General features: G+C 37.5%; 1 protein-coding gene and 1 long non-coding RNA gene across 33 annotated transcripts in view; one reads left to right on the top strand and one right to left on the bottom strand.

Moving 5' to 3' along the window:
- Positions 1-11,468, top strand: part of NRCAM (neuronal cell adhesion molecule) — a 146,066-nt gene extending 134,598 nt beyond the window's left edge. For 27 of the 32 annotated variants that reach the window (XM_086884717.1, XM_086884700.1, XM_086884715.1 and 24 more), the window contains one exon: positions 9,093-11,468. In XM_086884717.1, coding sequence (XP_086740843.1) covers positions 9,093-9,330 — 238 coding nt within the window. In that variant the 3' untranslated portion in view covers positions 9,331-11,468. Of the gene's footprint in view, positions 1-1,373; positions 4,227-8,468; positions 8,527-9,092 lie in introns of those variants that run through there. The other 5 variants (XM_086884690.1, XM_086884689.1, XM_086884688.1 and 2 more) reach the window with 2 other exon arrangements.
- LOC147653646 (uncharacterized) overlaps positions 1-17,987 on the bottom strand; it is a 68,166-nt gene that overhangs the window by 22,335 nt on the left and 27,844 nt on the right. The window lies entirely within an intron of this gene.

Raw genomic sequence — 17,987 nt, 5'->3', positions numbered from 1 at the left:
CACTATGTTGAGCATTATAGTTTTTGAAAATAAATTTCCAGCTTAAGCCTAATAAAGACAATCTGGTGTTACTCTGACTGGAAAACAAATGTGTGTAAAGTAGCTGCCAGCACTAACATCTAATCCAGTAACAAAGTGAAGTTATACACAGAGGTGAAAGAAATCTCCCTTTCATGTATTTCAGTACAAGATACATAGCAAGCAGCTTCAAAGCATGCAACACAGCTCTTATTCCTGACTGCCTTTATAGTAAATGCAGTGTAGCCAAATCTGACATTACCAAAAGCATGCCTTGGCAGGACTATTCATACAACATATAAGCTATATAAATATAGCTTATTAAGTAAGCAGTATATTTGTTTTTTGATTAGTACAAAAAATAATGTTATTATTTTCTAAAAAGGTCAATATGACTATATTTTACAAGGGTGTTATAATAGATAGTACATTCCTGTGGAAAAGCAGGGTTTTTTTCAAGAATTATCTACTTTGTTGCCATAGCTTCTTCATAGAAGAAAGAGGTACATCTTGATCTGACAGGACTAGATGTACAGTTCTGAATGCTAAGGAGCAGTTTCTGTTTATTCTTCTTTGATTAAAAACAATATGCTCCATTCCAGCTTAATGAGTTCAGAATAGTATTTTATTGCAGCTTTAAGTGCATATGAATTATCTAAATTCAACTGGTAAAAAGGGAAGTGTGAAGCAATCTTTGGAAGTAGAGTTAAAAAAGTACTGTATAAGCTTTCCTTGGAAGTCTAGTTTGAATACTCCTGTATTGCTCCACTGGTTGTTGATACTTGGAACTTTTAGCAGCAGAAACTGACCTTTGTACAGAATTGTACAAATGATATGACCTCAATACATGTTTTCTCAGGCCTGGAATAAGTATTCAAGCCTGCTTTCATGTGTGACCTGTAGCAAGATTTGAATTTATGTCTCCATATTTAGGTGGCTAAAGCGTGATCTAGTGCTTTATTAAATTATTTTATAATGCATTCATTCACTCATGTTCAGTGAATATGGCCAAATGCATGCCAAGCTTTCACGCTTGTTCACGTGAAAGAGTTCATTCTATGTACCCTTCGAAAACTCCTTTTTAAAATGTATTTCTGTGTAATTAGTCTATATTGGGCTTTCCTCTTTTTTCCTTAGAGACAGGGCAGGAGCAGCAACCAGTCAGATTACAGAAGATATCTTGTCATCCTCTCTGCAGCCCAGCATCACTGCAGTCACTCAGTTCCCATTTTGTCTGCGTCACATGACGTGGTGCTTCTTTGAGGAAAAAGGGTATTAGGGTTTCCCTTGGAAAAAAATGTGATTTTTGAAAGATTTAGGAATTCGAGTATTTTGAACTTTTTTCATCACTTCAGGTCCATGTCTGCTTGGACAGGAAAGAAACTGGACAAGGAAAAGAAAAGAAAAGGTAGCTGTGCCAATTCTCCTGAAGCAGACCCTGTCTTTACCAAAGCAAAGTCTGTGAGATCTGACAGATCCAACTTCTTCAGAAGGTCAGGGGATCAATACTCCAGCACCAGATCAGAGACCTCCTACACCAGGAGGAGGGCTAGGCAGTCTTCAGAGCTTACAAGGGTTAGTTCTGTCTCTGCTTCCCTCTGCCAAGAGGAAAAGAGGTCAGACGAATGGAAGTACAGGCATGGCTCTAGACCTCATGCTTCTGAGCAACAGATAATGGGGTCGGAGGAGGGCTCAGATTCTCAGGCAGGACAGCCATCCCCTTTCCAGCAACCCCCCAGCTGCAACTCAATTGGTGGCTTACTGGCAAGGCAACATTCTTCTCTCCAGCACTGGTACAGCCAGACCCCAGACCGCAGCTCAGATTCAGAAGACACTGAGAGCTCCTGCCACAGGAAGGCAAGACCTTCTACTCACTTCTCCGAATCTGAGAAGAATTCACTAATGAAATCTGTAATTTTGCCTGAGCTGGCCACTGTCTTAAAGGATGCTTTGACAGCAGCCAGACAAAGCATAACATCTGTGGCACAGGCTAGGTCCCATTCAGTAAAGCATCCCAGGGTACCAGTTGCAGAGGTTCCACTGGTTCCTTTAGAAGCATCTGGGAGCAGTTCCCAGATTTCTGAGTCTGATCATATGGACTGCTTAAAAAATGAAACAGCTTCTGGGAAGGAGAAACCTGAGACTGATAAGGCCTTGGAGGTTGAATCAGCCTCTGAAGATGGGGAGGTGGCCTCTGAATCCCCTGCAGAAGATCTAGAAGGACCAGATCCTCTGCGTAATTTTGACATGAAGAATCAGAATTACCTGTTTGAACACATAAAGAGGGTGCTAATGCTAAAATCTTCCAAATCTGAATGTGCTTCAGAAGAGCTCCTTATCCCCTCTGAAGAAGGCAAGGTAGATAATACACTTCCTATCCATCCAGCTGTGGAAGATCTTGTCTGCAGGATTTGGGGAAATCCTGAAGCCAAGCATGAAGTCCCACCAGTCCTGCGTAAGCTCTATCCTTTTCCAGTGGATAAAGCTGCTTTGTGGGGGACCTTGCCTGAGGTAGACAGATCATTGGTTACTGGTTATTCTGTACTTTCAGTACCTGGTAATACAGACGCTCTCCCTAAAGATCCTACTGACAGAAAGATTGAGGAAGCAATTAAAAGATCTTTTAAACTAGTTGCAGCCCAGCTTGGAGTATCTATCTACTGCACTTACGCTTCTAAAGCTTTACTAATATGGCTAGAGGAAGGACGAGCCAGATTCAAAAAGAAATGGGTCCCATCTGGTGCCATGCAGAGGAAACGCAGGCTGTGTAAAATTGCAGCTAATTTTATCCATGATGCAGCTGAGGATTCTCTTAGACTCACTGTTAAAAATGTGGCATGCCTCACTGTAGCCTGGAGAGCTCTATGGCTGCGTCCTTGGAGCTCATCGCTAGATCTGAAATGTAAACTGCTCTCTTTACCATACACAGGGGGAAAGCTGTTCGGTGAATCCTTAGTCCAGATCATGAAGGATTTCTCAGAACACAAACACTCCTTACGTCAGATGAAAAAAAAGAGCTCTGTTGGAAGTTCTTCCTGTTCTACTCACAAGTGTCTGAGCTCCTTGCGTTCTCCACCAAAGTTCAAAGGAGGGAAGGGAAAGTATAAGGTCTCACAATCACTTCATGCCAAGTATGAAAAGACATCTCACTTTCAGAGAGATATCAGACCATCAAGAGGAACTTTCTAAGAACACAGACTTGCTTCCTAGTTTCTCAGGAACTGAGAAGAGTGAAAGACAAGGAAATGTTTCAATATTTCTGGACAAATAAACCTGGCCCTAAGAAAATTAGTTGTTTCAAAGTAAGATTTAAATTAGGAAGTTACTTAAATCTTAATGACTAATTAAGATATTCTAGAGAAATCATAGCTTTAGGGGAGGCATAATATAGTTTTAGGGGAGGTTTTTTTCACTCTAGGTTTCCTAGTGGTCTTGGAAATGGTTTGGATTTTTTTGAAGTTTTGCACTCCTCAACCTCAAGAGAATACTTTCTGTGTGAGTTGGCTGGTCTGCAGGACAACATCAGATTTTTCTGCCGTATTGATCTAGTGAAGGAAATAATACTTTAGGAAATTCAGGTGTTTCAGGAACTATGGAATGATTGTGGATGCTATATTCCTGTCACTGGATGGATTCCTTCATTTTTACTTAATAGGGGAAAACAGTGTCTCTGTAGCAATCTGCACTGCATTCTCAGAATTTTTCTGAGTTGTAGAAGACTGAGACAGTAAATTGTGGGCAGTTATTGTCTACACCAAGAACATTCAAGAAACAGAATAAGTACCACAGATCTGTGTTGAGGTCAGTGTAGGTGTATAAATCAGCCTAAATTTTCCTCCTGGTCCATAAATTGAGGGAAATTAAGAAGTTTTGACAGCTACTTACCTGTGGATTCATGGGTAGGAAGACTGGAAGCAAGCAACTAGAAGGGAAGGATGAAAGTCCAGTGGTCTGCAGAATGTTCAGGAAGATCAAACAGGACTAGGCAATGACAGTGAAAGGATTGCTAGTGTGATAACACAGGATATTTGCACATTTTGGTGAATTGTTTTGCCTCTTCAATATTTTGACACACAGTATTTTTCCTAGAAATCCTAGGATATGCTGTGAGACACTGTGGCGGAGAGTTCTGGGATTGCTAGAAAATATATTACTCTTCCTTCTTGTTCTGAGTTTATTAACAATGAAAATAAAGTTTGTAACTACAACTGTGGGGGTTTTTCTCTTGTAGTTACTTAACTTGCAACTTAGGTGTGTTTCCACAGGGACGTAGCTATGATTTGTGCCTCAGGACTGTGATTCTAAGTTTGGTCCCATCCAGAACAAGGGATTATCTCAATGAACTGCCTGAAGAATTGAACAATCCAATTGGATTTGGCAGTGGTCGTACTGTATTCTAATTTACGCACATGGACTTTGACAGTTCTTGTTTTCATTCTTGAATACTTATGTGATTAACAATTTTTTCAACACATTGCTTTTTAAAGCCAGAGCTTCATCACCCAGTTTTTCCAGCTTCTGCCAGGATTGAAGATCGAGTATTACAGAGATGTTAATGAAAAACTACTCAGAGGAGTAATATAGGTGTGCTTAAGTCTCAGCTAAATAAGAAATAGTAAAATGGTTTGAAGTATGGATTGACTCTAATAATATTGGGACTCACAGTCCTCCTTAGGAGTGTTAGCAGAAGCCTGTTAGGTATAGGCACAGATTCCCTTGGAATTTGCAGGCAAGCCATAAGGTATGGAAGGTACTTCTGTGGCTTTACCTGATTGCTTTTACTTAAACATTTCTGGGCTATTGACCTGAGGTCACAGAAACAGGAATTTACTGCAAACAGTTTTAATCTTCTGCATCCACTTTCTGTGTCTCATAGCCCAAAATGCTTTACCCACTCTATTTCATGTTGCCTTCCACCTGACAGTTGTGCTGTAAGGAAAATCAGTAATATTGCTAACGATATATTGAGTCTTTTTGCATGTCTATGAATGTGGCAAAGTTTAGTTGGGAACTAGTTGCCTGCTGGACTGCAGAGGCATCGTAAAAGTGTCTCCCCATTCTGACTGGTTGCTGCATGTACCCATATCTAAGGAAGAAAAGTTGAAAGAAGAAAGGAGCTTTCAAGGTACATATTTCTTTCAATAACTGATAAGCTTGTGAAATGGAATTACTTTTTTTAAACAAGTAAATTTGTACTTTGCACTTATGTTATTTTTACCTTCATAGTTCTTATAACTCTTAATAATTAGCTTCAAGTTTGATATATGTTTTGTTAAACTAAGAAGAAAAAGAAACATATTCATACAATATCAATCAATAATGATTAAGATTTAAATCATGCTTTCAGAGTATGCTTTAATATTAAGCACTTTTCTTGCTGAAGTGTATGTGGTGCGTAAAAGTGCTTACCAAAATGATTGGTACATATGAGTCTTTGAGAAATTTTCATCCTTAAAAAGGTACTAGTATGGAATTTATTTATACAGCAAAAAATAATAAAAGTATTACTACACTTAACTTCCATGGCTCTAAATAAAGAATTTGTACCCATTCTCACCTCATGTTTGGTTCCCTTCCAGTATTGTTTTCTGACTATTAATTATATAATTATATGCAGTACACAAACTACACTTTCAAAAACTTCTTCAATTTCCCACTGTAATTTTAGTCAACCCAATTTGCACTTTATTTTTTAATATCAGAGTATTATAGGTACACTAGGTACAAAATAAAAGTCGGCAAACAAAATCACAAACAGAAACCGAAAGAAACCATGATTTATCCTGATTGCATTTTGGAATAGTTTTATGAACAATTGTAAGCAATGCTGGCAAACCTTGGGGGTACAGTATTAAAATTTATGGCTTAATCATGTTTTGGCAATATAATATTATATATTCTACACCCTAAAGTGTTCTATAACTCTTCCTTATGTAATTCAGCAGGTTTTGCAATTTGCTTCTTGGCAACAAACAGATAATACATTCATCACCAGAGCACAGAGCCCCTCCTCTGTTTTGAATCCCTAGGGTAGCAAAAGTGTTGTCCAAATCATTGATGTGTTCACTTTTTCTCCTTTTCCTATTTGCTTGGTGTTTTTGTCTTTCTTCCTCAATTTCTTTCTCTTCCACTCAAAAAACTGTTTTCATCTAAGAGTCATAATCCAGTTTGATACAGAAAAAGCAGTACCATGGCATATGTTTTCTTTTCTGAACCAGGAGCATAAAGCATCTTGGACAATCCCACTTGTTTTTCCACTGCCAGAGTCCTGGCAGAACCTCTCTATAGAGCAAGAATTAAAGGAATCCCCAGGTTCATTTGATTTGATTTGATTTTTGTATCTGCTGTGACTGTGCTCTCACACCAGTGCCTACCTCTGTGCAGATATACTCCTGGGTAAATCTGCAGTTTTGTTTGGTTTTAATTATAGAGATAGTAGAATTCACATCCCGACTAAAATGTAGAAAAATCTTATATACAATGTAACTGTGTAATTATTTCTTCATTGTCTTATACTTAAACTTCGCAAAAATATAAATAAGAAAACCATAAGAGCAACAGGTCTCATACTCAGATTTTTCTAAATTGTGAAGGCAAATCAAGCTTTTCATTGGATTAAACACAAAAAATGTTGATATCTTTAATACAGTAGTAGTGTAATATTTTTTTATTTATAGTCCAACCTGGTGAATTACACTGGTTACAGTCATATTTCAGAATATTTGTACAGAGATTCATGACCAATTGGAATATGATACAATTGTAATTTTAATTTATTTTCATTTCTGTGTATTATGGTGTGAGGAATTATGAAGTTGTTCACCTGAAATTAAACAACAAACCATATATGCCAGTGTTCTTTCCTTAACAGTCCTACCCAGAAAGCAGATCTTCCCTGGGAGTAGGACTGGTTACAATTGCAAAGGGAGGCCCTGGCCTTCATTTGACTCATACCACCTGTTTTAATGACTATTAATACCTTCTGATGGGGGCACTGGAGAAACTACATTGTGTATTAGTATTAAATACTTGATTCCATCTTCAACTTTGTAAATACATGGCCCTTCCAAAGTGAACTTTCTTCAGTAATGCCTCTGTAATCTGCTTGTGTTCACAGTGGTATAAACACTTTCACTTTGCTGATGGTTTCTTGAAATCTTGGAGTAGTCTTTTAAAGGTTATTGGCCTGTTTGTTTGCAGCACCAGTGAGCACAGATCAATGACAGACATTTATCCTAGTGCCTTGTACACAGTAATAAGTAAAACATCAAGCCTGACACAGTCACATTCTGAGGTTTTGCTTTTGTGTGCTTTGAGCATGAAGATTTTCATACATGTAAATAACACCTAACACCTTTTATTCTGGTTTATATGCAGAATGATAAAATCTCTGGTATGCTCTTTCTGTATACTTACCTCTAATATGCATATTAGAGGTGGCCTTCTTTTAGAATTTAGTAACTTAATGTTTTGAAAAACAAAAAAAAAAGGTGATGAGATGAGGAGAAACAGTGTGATAGAAAATGGGTGTAATGGTTTTCCAGCAATAGTTTCTCAACAGGGCTTTTGTTGGCTAACTGTATGATCTGTGTGGCCTTGTACATCCTATGTAATACATATACATATATATATATATATGGTTTCTCTGGGTGTTCAAAGGCATTAATTAGGAAAAAAATGCAATATTTGAAGATCTAAGACATGAGGTTTTAAGAATAAGAAGGTTAAAATAATTTGCTGAGTATATATTCAGCCTAGCATTCTAGAAATTGTAAAATGTAATTTTGTTTCTTTAATATTTTATATGTTTTTCTTTATATTTCCCATAATACAAAAAAAAAGTATCTGTGAATCTTGATGAAAACCCCAAACTACTCCCTCTTTTTGTACCCTATATGCAAATCAAGTCACATGTTCTGTTTAAGACAAGGTAAATAATTGCACCCAAAAGTGCAGCTGGCAATAGTGGGTTTCAAATCAAGATGCTTTGGAGCTGCTGCTGAAATCTTCATCTTGAAACTGAAGTGCAGTGTAAAGGATTCTGAAAAGAGCCCAACTATATCTATTTCATGCAATACAAGCCTACCACAGCTGCAAATTTATTTGAGAATGCTGATGGTGCTGCAGCTTTTCCACTGACAAAGGAAAGACCACAGTACTTTGCTACAGAGATCTCTTCTACTGGCCTTTCTTTCATTTCTTTTTTCTGTTGTCCTCCAAATCACCATCATCATTGTCAGAACATTATCAGTCAGGGAGTAGGGTAGGGAGATGGATCTGATAAGAAATGACAAAGAATAAGCATGCTCTCAACTCCTCAATTCTAACTGCTGTAAGCTGAATTGTTGCTTTTCCTGTAATACAGTAAATATTGTAGCAATTTTAAGAGCAACTTATTATTGGTAAAATACTGATCACTATCAGGATATGGACTTTGCTTTTCTTCTTAGGCTATTTTCATTTGTTTCTTCTGCACCCTTTTAATGGAATATGTAGGTCTCTTGAAAGGTAAGGCTGAAAATTGCAAGTCTGGACTGCATTATGTAACAAATTATTTGAAATGCAGCACTTTTATTTTCTTTATACTAGTAAAGAAAATCAGTATATTTCATTTAACCAAATTCATTCTTCATTCATTTTCAAGGAGTCAAAAAAGTTAAGAAGTTTAACAGACTAACTTCACGGCACATCATAAGCTTGTTACTTTGGAGAACAAACAAATTATTTTTTTATAACTTTACAACCCACTTCTTAATGCTTGCAGTTGCATCTACATGGCTTCCAAGCCAAGGGCACAGGTCTTACCACTGAAAATTCATGCACGATGGGAAAAAACCACACCAAAAACACAACTCCCCCTCCCTCCACTGAAGACATTCTCTATTTAAACCATTCTTACACCATGTTTTCATGTGAACTGCATCATATTGATTTGTCTCTACAATGTGATGTGGGTTTACTAAAGGATTATAGGGCTGCACACATGCTTTCCATAAACTCTGCATGCATGGCTGATTTTGTCTTAGTAAAATAGTACATCAGTTAATCCCATGTTTGTTTGTTTGTGTCTCCAGCGATGCAGAGGACCATAAACCTCTAAAAAAAGGAAGCCGGACACCTTCAGACAGAACTGTGAAAAAAGAAGACAGTGATGATAGTTTAGTTGACTATGGAGAAGGTGTAAATGGTCAGTTCAATGAGGATGGCTCCTTTATTGGACAATATAGTGGTAAAAAAGAGAAAGAACCTGCAGAAGGAAATGAAAGCTCTGAGGCTCCTTCTCCTGTAAATGCCATGAATTCATTTGTGTAACCACAGAACTCGATCCCCTCGTATCTTCAGTTTGCTTAAAGCACTTGTGCATCCTCCTTCTCATACTATGAACACACAGGTAATGGAGCTCCTCACCACCAGATGTTAATGCTATGAGAATATGCAGGTTAATATCAGTACACAGCATAATGACACCGTAAGTGGTATGTTACTATGAATCAAAATAGAAAATTCAAATTTTATTCAAAACTTGGCTATTTTTACTTTTTTTTTTTTTAAAGGAACTGACACAAACAGTAACATCAACTTGTAATTTTGTTTCCTGTTGAGAATACAATATAATGCATGGAAAAAAAACCCCTACACAACTCACAGGTAATCTTGTGTACACTATAAAAACATGGTTTGACAATTTGTTATGCAGTCCTCAGCTGAATCCCTGGATATGAATTCCTTTCTCATTGTCAGAGTGTTATAGTAGTATTATATAGAACTTCAATGTCTTTGTGGACATTGTTGTGAAACTGGTGACTTAATGTCTAGCTATCATATGTCTTTTTGCAAGACAGTTAGGAACAGTATGTACAGTATATAATTGCTAAATGATTTAAGTATGACACTTGCATTTGCTGAAGCTTAATGAGACCCTATTATCTGCTCTTTGCTCCTATTACTTTATAACCTTTTTAATCTACCAAGTATTACAGCAGTACAGTATTCTATTTTTACATCAAAACACATTGAATTGATTTTAGGGCATAAAAATATGCATTGCAATGCATTTTGGAATTTGTACAGTCACTGAAAGAAAAACTTTAAAAATGAGGGAAAATATTCTGCAAAACACAGGGCAAAGTACATTCAGTGCCTTTATACAATATGCATTCCATAATGCGCTGTACTACTAAATCAGTTGGTGCAGTAAACTGTGATTAGCAGACTACTGTCATTGCCAAATAAAGGAAAAATGTGAAGAAAAAGAAGTGTTATGAAACTGTTGTGCTAAAAATGGAAAGTTTAAAATATTTTAAATTACATAAAGAAGAGTATGATTTTTTTCCCTTCAAAGAAAGCTTTCTACGCAGTTACAGCACAACATGTTTTCATGGCCTTAGAATACTTAAAACAGAAATGAAAATAAACAAACAAAAATCCCAAACCACAACCAGAATTAAATTATTTACTAACACAGCAAGGTACAAGCTCTGGTAAAATAAATCATTAAAAACCCAAACCAGCTGACTCCATTGGTGAGAGCGCATTTCTCTCTGTGTCCCAGTCTGATCAGTGTGGCAGCTTTGTAATTATCTCCAGCCTGAAGCAGTGTGGGGGTTACTGCTCGGAACCACAGCATTCCATCTGACAAGTGCTAATAGGGTTTATTGGTAAAGGATTACCCTTATCGGTTAAAAAATTATTTTCTCGCATACGATATCAATCAAATGTTTACCTCCAAATATAAATTTTTATAACAACCTATGGTTGAAGGAATGCTCAGTTTCATTTGCCAATAAATTGGTTTTTCATAACTTGCATCAAGTTTAATTTTAAGTAAGCTTTTTATATGTAGATATTTTGTTGAATTTGTAAATACACTTAAAGCGTAGATGCTATATGCTTCTAGGTGTTACAGACAAATAAACCAAGAAAGCTTATGTTGTACTGTGTAAGAAGTACTATAGCCAATGGTGTGCATGGTATTTTAAAGCATCTACTTCATTTTTTTTGTTTGTTTTTGCTGTGAGAACAAAATAGTGATCTGCTCATTTACTACAGTTTCCAACTAAACCATTCAGAGCTTTTGCCAGTGCACTACATTAGCCCATAGGACACCTTGCAGCTTTCATGTACATATTGTAGGTAAAGCACAACTGAAGTAATCCCAAATGTAACCCAGCTGTAATAAGCTTCTTTCGCACCTTTGAGCTTTCCATTGGTCAGTTTTTTTAATGGGAACTGAAACACGAAATGAATTATATGAACATTGATTACAAAGCACAAAGAGAACATTTCTTAACAGGATTTGCCAATGGTTTTGGTAAAAATGAAATATTATTTTACTCTTATTTAATTGTAGATGCTGAATTATCTGTGCATGTGGGGGTAAACATACAGGCTCACTTCTGTAATAGTGCAACAGATTTTGTATTAAAAATAAATGTGGTTTTAAAATTTCACTGTTTGTTCTGTTTACACTAGCAGTAAAAATCACATCGGATTCATCCTGTAATTAAGAATTCAAAGTGGAAAAAAAGCATGAAAGAACTCTGACAGTTGTTCCCATGATGTTATAGAGCTTCCATTACTGCCATCGAATTATTTACAGAAAGTTACATACCTTCACATGCTACCATTTGAAAAAATGGTAAATTTGACCATTTCCCACTGAAATCTACTATTTGCATTTTACTTCCATGGATGTTTTTATTATTTATTTAGTCATATTACTGCAAAGAAAAGAACTGAAATAGTCATGTTCCATACGTGTAAGAGTGAATAGGAGAAAGTAAGTATGTTTATTTGAAATTAAGAGCCCTCATATAGGATCCCAAATAAGGATTTTGTGTCCTAAAGGAATTGTCTGACATATAAATTTATGGCTATCTGTTTTTAAATGGTATATGAAGTGAGGAATTTTTAGATATCATCTTTTACAGTACACAAAATCCATTGCAATGCTCTTTTCATATCTTGTCTATTCTATATATGAATGGAAACAGACTGGGCAGGAGGGCAGCTGTTCTGCATAGAAGACTGCAGGAGAGCCATGGATTCCAAGAGATGCAGGTGCTTCAGGAGATGTATCCAAAAGTTGATGTGTGGGCATGATGCTTGAAAGAGGGATCTTATCACTGAATCAGAAGCCATTCTGTCAGCCTTTCCATATGTAATTGGAAATTCTTGAATATTTCAGCTGCTGTTATCTGCAGAGACTCAGCTCTGGCACTTCTATCTTCAAATATCTTCACATTATCTTCAGATACTGTCTGTCTTGGTTTTTGTACAGGTATCTGTTGATTTTTGCAACAATGTAAATTGTCTGGGAGATATGAAATAAGCTGTTTCTGTTTCAATTAAAGAATATTTCCTGAAAAGAGAGGTCTGAGTTCCCTAGGCTTAGTTGGGAAGAGGGATTTCATACAGTAACAATTTTTGGAGATGCATACGTTATTTGTGCATGTTCCCCAAAGTGTACTAATACGTATAGTTGCTACATTTTCATTTTACTGATATAATTTTGCTTTTGATTTTATTCTCACTGAAGTGATTGTATAAATCCTGAGGGAATTAAAGAGGCTACCCCAATGGTAATTTTTCTTGTAATCTATTCTCACATTGTTCCTAGGAAAATACAATTTTCTCATGGTTCCATGTAGCAGAAGCAAAGTGGCAAAAAAAGAAAAAAGTAGCAGAAGCAGAGTGGAAATTCTTTTTTCATGATGTCTGGTCTAGTTTAAAACAGAAACCCTAGGAATTATATATGAAGAAATACTACCATATGGAAGTGTCTTCTTTTCTAAAAAAAAAACAAAAACCAAAACTGTGGAGAAATTCAGAAAGAAAATGAGATTCCAATAATTTCTGAAAAGCAATTGTCCTTTCCTGTGTTTCTGTCACAGTCTTTCTGTTTTCCCCCTTCATCTACCTTTGAAAAGAACATTTCAGAGAGTTGGCAAAAATAGCAACTGGTTTTATGGGAAGATGGAAATAACTGAATGTGCTACTTGTAGGAATCTACCCCTAAATGATGCCCCTAGAGTGAAAATAAATACAACAGGCAATCATGTTTTAATCTCTGGATTTCATCTGAATGAAGGGATCTCTGGCTGCTCTTTGTACATGAGAAGTGGAAACTTTAGACCAAACTGTCAAGATAAATACATGTCAGCAGGACTATGACAGACAGTAGATGTGATCCGTTGTGACGGTAAGCAAGGAGAAAAACGGTGATCCCAGTGTTCTCATAAATTTTGGCAGCAAAAATATACACCAGGTTCCTTACTGTGCTTACATGTAAATGAGCTGGTAAAAAAAATTGTGATCATGTTCAATACCTGAAGGATGGATTCTTCATTTGGGGTTGAAGAAGTTTGCCCTGTTGTGAATTTGGCAGCACTGGCTTTGTCCCTCTGGGAAAGCTACACAGGATAAATTGGAAGCCAGCTGGCAAGTAATAGGTTTGCACATGTTTAAACTGGAGAGTGGCAGGGCAGGAGACAGCTCCTGTCACCTGGACCCAGCCAGCCTTTTGACCTGTTTAATCTTGCCCTAAAGTACTCAACTAAAATAAAGAAGTTTAGAAGGTAGTATGGTTTCCCTGCCAGCTGAAAAAAACCCCATGGCATCATGTCAGAAATCTAAGCCAGTGCTTAGATTTAATTCTGCATGGCTTTCTATCACATTTTGGATATGAGTGATGAGGAGGAAACATACCTGGTCCATGCTGTACAAATATGGTTTTCAGACCTGAGCTTTCAAACAGGGAAAGTGATGCCAAACTTTTTAAAAATTACCAGGTCTTGTGCTACATTGAGGAATGAACTACATTTACTTTTGACAGTAAACTGTACTTGATATGTATCTTCCAGAGAGTTCTTCTGTATTTCCCATGTCCAAAGACTTCAGAGGAGGGATGCTTTGGCTTTGAAACCCAACATCTTACCTGAGAGAGGATAGCAGCCCACTCCTCTGCCCTGTGTTTGCAAAGATCTAAAGGACTTCAAGACTTCACAGGGCTAAGGGAACAAATTAAGTTTTCTAAATGGCAGTGTTCAGGATATAGTTCAGGTAGATGTTCTGCAATGTATGAACTGTAGCAATGCTGGCATGAAAAGTTTGCCTGTCTGATGTGGCAAGAAGGGGTAGTGAAAATGAAACTATTGAGACAGAGAAATGCAAGTACAAAAGTATAATATCTGAGGTTTCTTGGAAAGATTTGAGAAACAGCCAGTAGGGTAGCTGGCCTGAAGAGCAAAAAGAGAAAACCAGACAAATGGCAGAGGCAGCAGGAGACCTTGCTACTGTGGAGCAGCACAGCCTGCTGGGTGCAGGCCACACTATCTGTTGGTGACAAACAGCGTAAAATACAACATCATTCTCCTTCCAGATCTTTTTTTAAAAATTATTATTTATTTAGTTATTGTTCCAAGAGACTTAGAAAGACTTAGCAATCTTAAAAATGTCTGTCAAACAACTGAAAATTGCTAGGGAGTTTGTAGATTTGGCATAGGGGAAATACTAACCAGCTGGACAATCAAACACACAAAGCAGTTGCTTTAATTTCTTTACTTTTTTAAGTAAGCTGAAACTATCTCCTGGAAAACACCTGCTTTCTGCAGGTATAGGACAAGGCAATCTGAAAAGATCCTTTTCCCTTTTCCTAGGAATTTGATTAGTGCTGTTCTAGTAATATGAGGAAAGTGGGCATTTTCCAAGCTGTTGAGATAAGGAAGATACAAGGGGGCCATACAAACTGGTAGATGAAGAACCTACACCATGAGGACTCCAAACACGGAAAATCAAAGTTAACGTTTTTGAAGAGATTCTTCAAGAATAAAACTGAAGAGAGGAAAAAATAAAAAGACAGCTAATTGCAACAGTTTCTGGACAAGTCAGAGTACAGATTAATGTAAAAGAACGCTGACATGGGCAGGAATAGTTTGATTTCCAGTAAGGAGAAGGAAAAAGGCCTTTGCTAGGCTATCTGATAGCATGTAGGTACAAATACCACATGAAGAAGCGCAAGAAAACTGGTTACCCTGCCTATAAGTGAGTACTACAGCTTTAATCTTCTAGTAGTACACAACCATAATTTTTTGGTATATTTATATAACTTGAGTAATTAGCCAGCAAGAACTTCTATTTAGTTAAGATTGTTTTTCCTTCCTGTCCTTTTCACTACAGGTGCTGGATTCCAAAGTTTTGCTTTAAGAAGGAAACAGTCTGTGCTTTTCTACTACAATTAGGCAATGACCATAAACTTTATCAAAAGCAAAACTCATATATATTTTTTCTAAAACAAGTTGATTTTTCTTTTTTATAATGAGAGGCAGACAAGTCTTCAATCGCTAGCATTTACAATTGGCCACTAGAGGGAAGTTACAATTGTTGGTTAGCAGAAGCCCAAAGCATCTGAAGTTCACATCCCATGTTAATGGATATAGAGTGTGTGGTGTGTGTGTGTGTGTGTGTGTGTAAATGTGAGTACGTGTATATCTATATATATAAAGGCACTATAAAATAGTGGTTAAAAAGAATAGGAAACAGGTTCATAATTCATTTGTTTGTGTAACACATTAATTCTGTTTGTCTATGTAACAATGACCTTATTCTAATTCAAACATTTGTTATCAGGATTGTAAACTGCAGGGACATTTGGAGCAGAATTGCTGTTTGAAAAGTAAACTGGCAAGAACTATGGGACAGGGATGCTTAGTTCGAAATTCAGCAGGTAGCCCCGTCCCAAAGGTTTTTTATAGGCTGAATAGAAGCCAGATGAACGTCTTGCTAGGCTGTCAGTTCCCAGATGTGTCTGTTGGTATGTGTGCCTGGCAGCTGTAAAATAAGAAAGATTTTAAAAATGGTGTTGACCTGGTTGGTGTGTAGCCAACTAGCTCAGCTTTTGCAATTCATAAGAAGCCTACACTGCCCCAAATGGGTTCGGAGAAGGTGCTGCCTGGTGCTGCTGAACTTGTGCAACTGGAAGGGACAGGTTTCTATAAGAAGTCAATGAGTGCAGCCTGGCTGGGCAATTTGTAGGTCAGCAGTTCATCTTACTGATGTACCATACTTGATCTGTTTTTGAATTTGTCGGGATTGCCCTTAATCTGTGTGTCAAAGAAGAAGAGCTTAAGGTCTTGACGCACAAAGATGGGAACATCTCGTCAGGCAGCAGATTGCTCCCTGGCGGGAGCAGGGCTCAGCACGGCGCCTGCTCCGCGCCCCCGGCTCTGACAGTCTTTAGGCCGCTCCTGTTAGAGCGTGTCCGGGACTGTGACCACCATTAAGTGTTTTCATCAGGATGGGTAACACACGGCACGTTTTCAGTGTCGCAGCCCCGGGAGTCCTGCTGCTCTGAAATGAGATAAAGAAATGCTGAATTGATGCACGTTGTCAGACAGCATCATCTTCAGAGGGACTCTGCCTGCGGGAACCAGCTCAGCACGTCAGGGCCCATTCATGTGAGGAGGACAGAAGCTCTGCCCTTTGGGATTGGCATCACATCATCCTGGTGGTGGCAGTGAGGGGTGGAAGGGGGAAGCATCTGCAGGGTGTGCTCAGCTTTGTAGCTGGAGACTTGTTGCAGGGTTCGAGGCAGTAAAATAAAATAAGAAAGCCTGAGGTGTTAAGAAAATAACAGAAGCTTTCAAACACTACCATAGAAAAATCATTGTATATCAGCATCATACCAAACAAATAGGTGCATGCTGCTTTAGAGATGGGAGTGCAGCCACAAGTTAATCATTAACAGTGAAGACAATCTAGCAAGTTTTTTCTTTTTAGTGGTGGTGAGAGCAGAGATGCTGAAAACTACAATGCAGGACAGATGTTTCAGATGGAGCAGGCAGTCTCCACCCTGCCAGAGCCACTGAAGCTGCTTTCATTTACACCAGCTGAGACTAGTGCTTGTGGCATTTTAGGCAGGTCTTCAGGCAGAGCTTTGAATATAATGAATATTTTTTAGTGAGTAACTGTCTAATAGAGTGTCAAGGTCTCTCCACTAATGACAGCAGCCTCAGCCTCCAGTGGGCATATCACAGCCACAGCCAGTTTATGTGTTGGAGATAGTTATCTGTCACAACTGTGATCTTTCCTTTCTAAATCACTTTTTTCATCCTGCAACTGAAAAACATTCCACTAAAAATTTTAAAAAAGCAAAACACTTTGATTATGTACCTAATTTTGGTGAGATTATTGCTCATCACTTGTTTACAAAGAACTTGTAATAATAAAAATAATGTAACAGGCCCATTGCAGAATCATAGCCCATGTTTTTATGAGACCTGCCCTTAGGGTACACATTTTAATTCTACACATAAAAGCTTGGAGAGAATCACTACAGTATTTTTTTTGCTTGTAGATAAAAGTTTCTATTTTAATGGCTGGAATTTGATGTTCCATGTCAAAAATAAGAAAAGAAACAGGATAAATTTCACTATCACACATAAGCTTTTCTGCAGGTTTAGTTCTGGTTTTGGTGGTGTCAGGCTTTTTCTTTTTTTTAATACATCTAGTAGGATAGGTTTCAAGAATGATTTACATCTATTCATTGCTGGATGATGAGGTTTTCAGTAAGATGTTCAGAGAAAGGTTATTGTATACCATAAGACTTTGTCTGTCTAAAATCTGATGTGACAATCAGCACAACCTAGTCCTGCATTTAGCAAGTCTTTCCCTGTAACTCAGATTTTAATGCCAAAGAAGCTTTCCATTTCAGATTTGAATTGATATAAAGATACACAAGATACTGAATTTGCAATGTTCAGCTACTTCAATGGCAAACTAAAAGCTAATGAATGAAACACGTGGATTGCTCTAGTTCAAGACAAATGAAAAACCAGTAAATTGTGGGAGGATTAGGGGGTTGATTTCTATTGAAGATAACCTAAAGTGAAGCATATAGGAGCAGAAATTATAGCCTTGCTAAAAGTCTTGCCATTGGTTTATGTCCTGGTCTCATATCAAAAGCTACAATT

Source organism: Cyanistes caeruleus, chromosome 4 (genome assembly GCF_971803275.1).
Source record: "Cyanistes caeruleus chromosome 4, bCyaCae1.hap1.1, whole genome shotgun sequence".
Lineage (NCBI taxonomy): Eukaryota > Metazoa > Chordata > Aves > Passeriformes > Paridae > Cyanistes > Cyanistes caeruleus.
The sequence above is the reverse complement of the archived record's forward strand: the minus strand, read 5'-3'. Positions and strand labels throughout refer to the sequence as shown.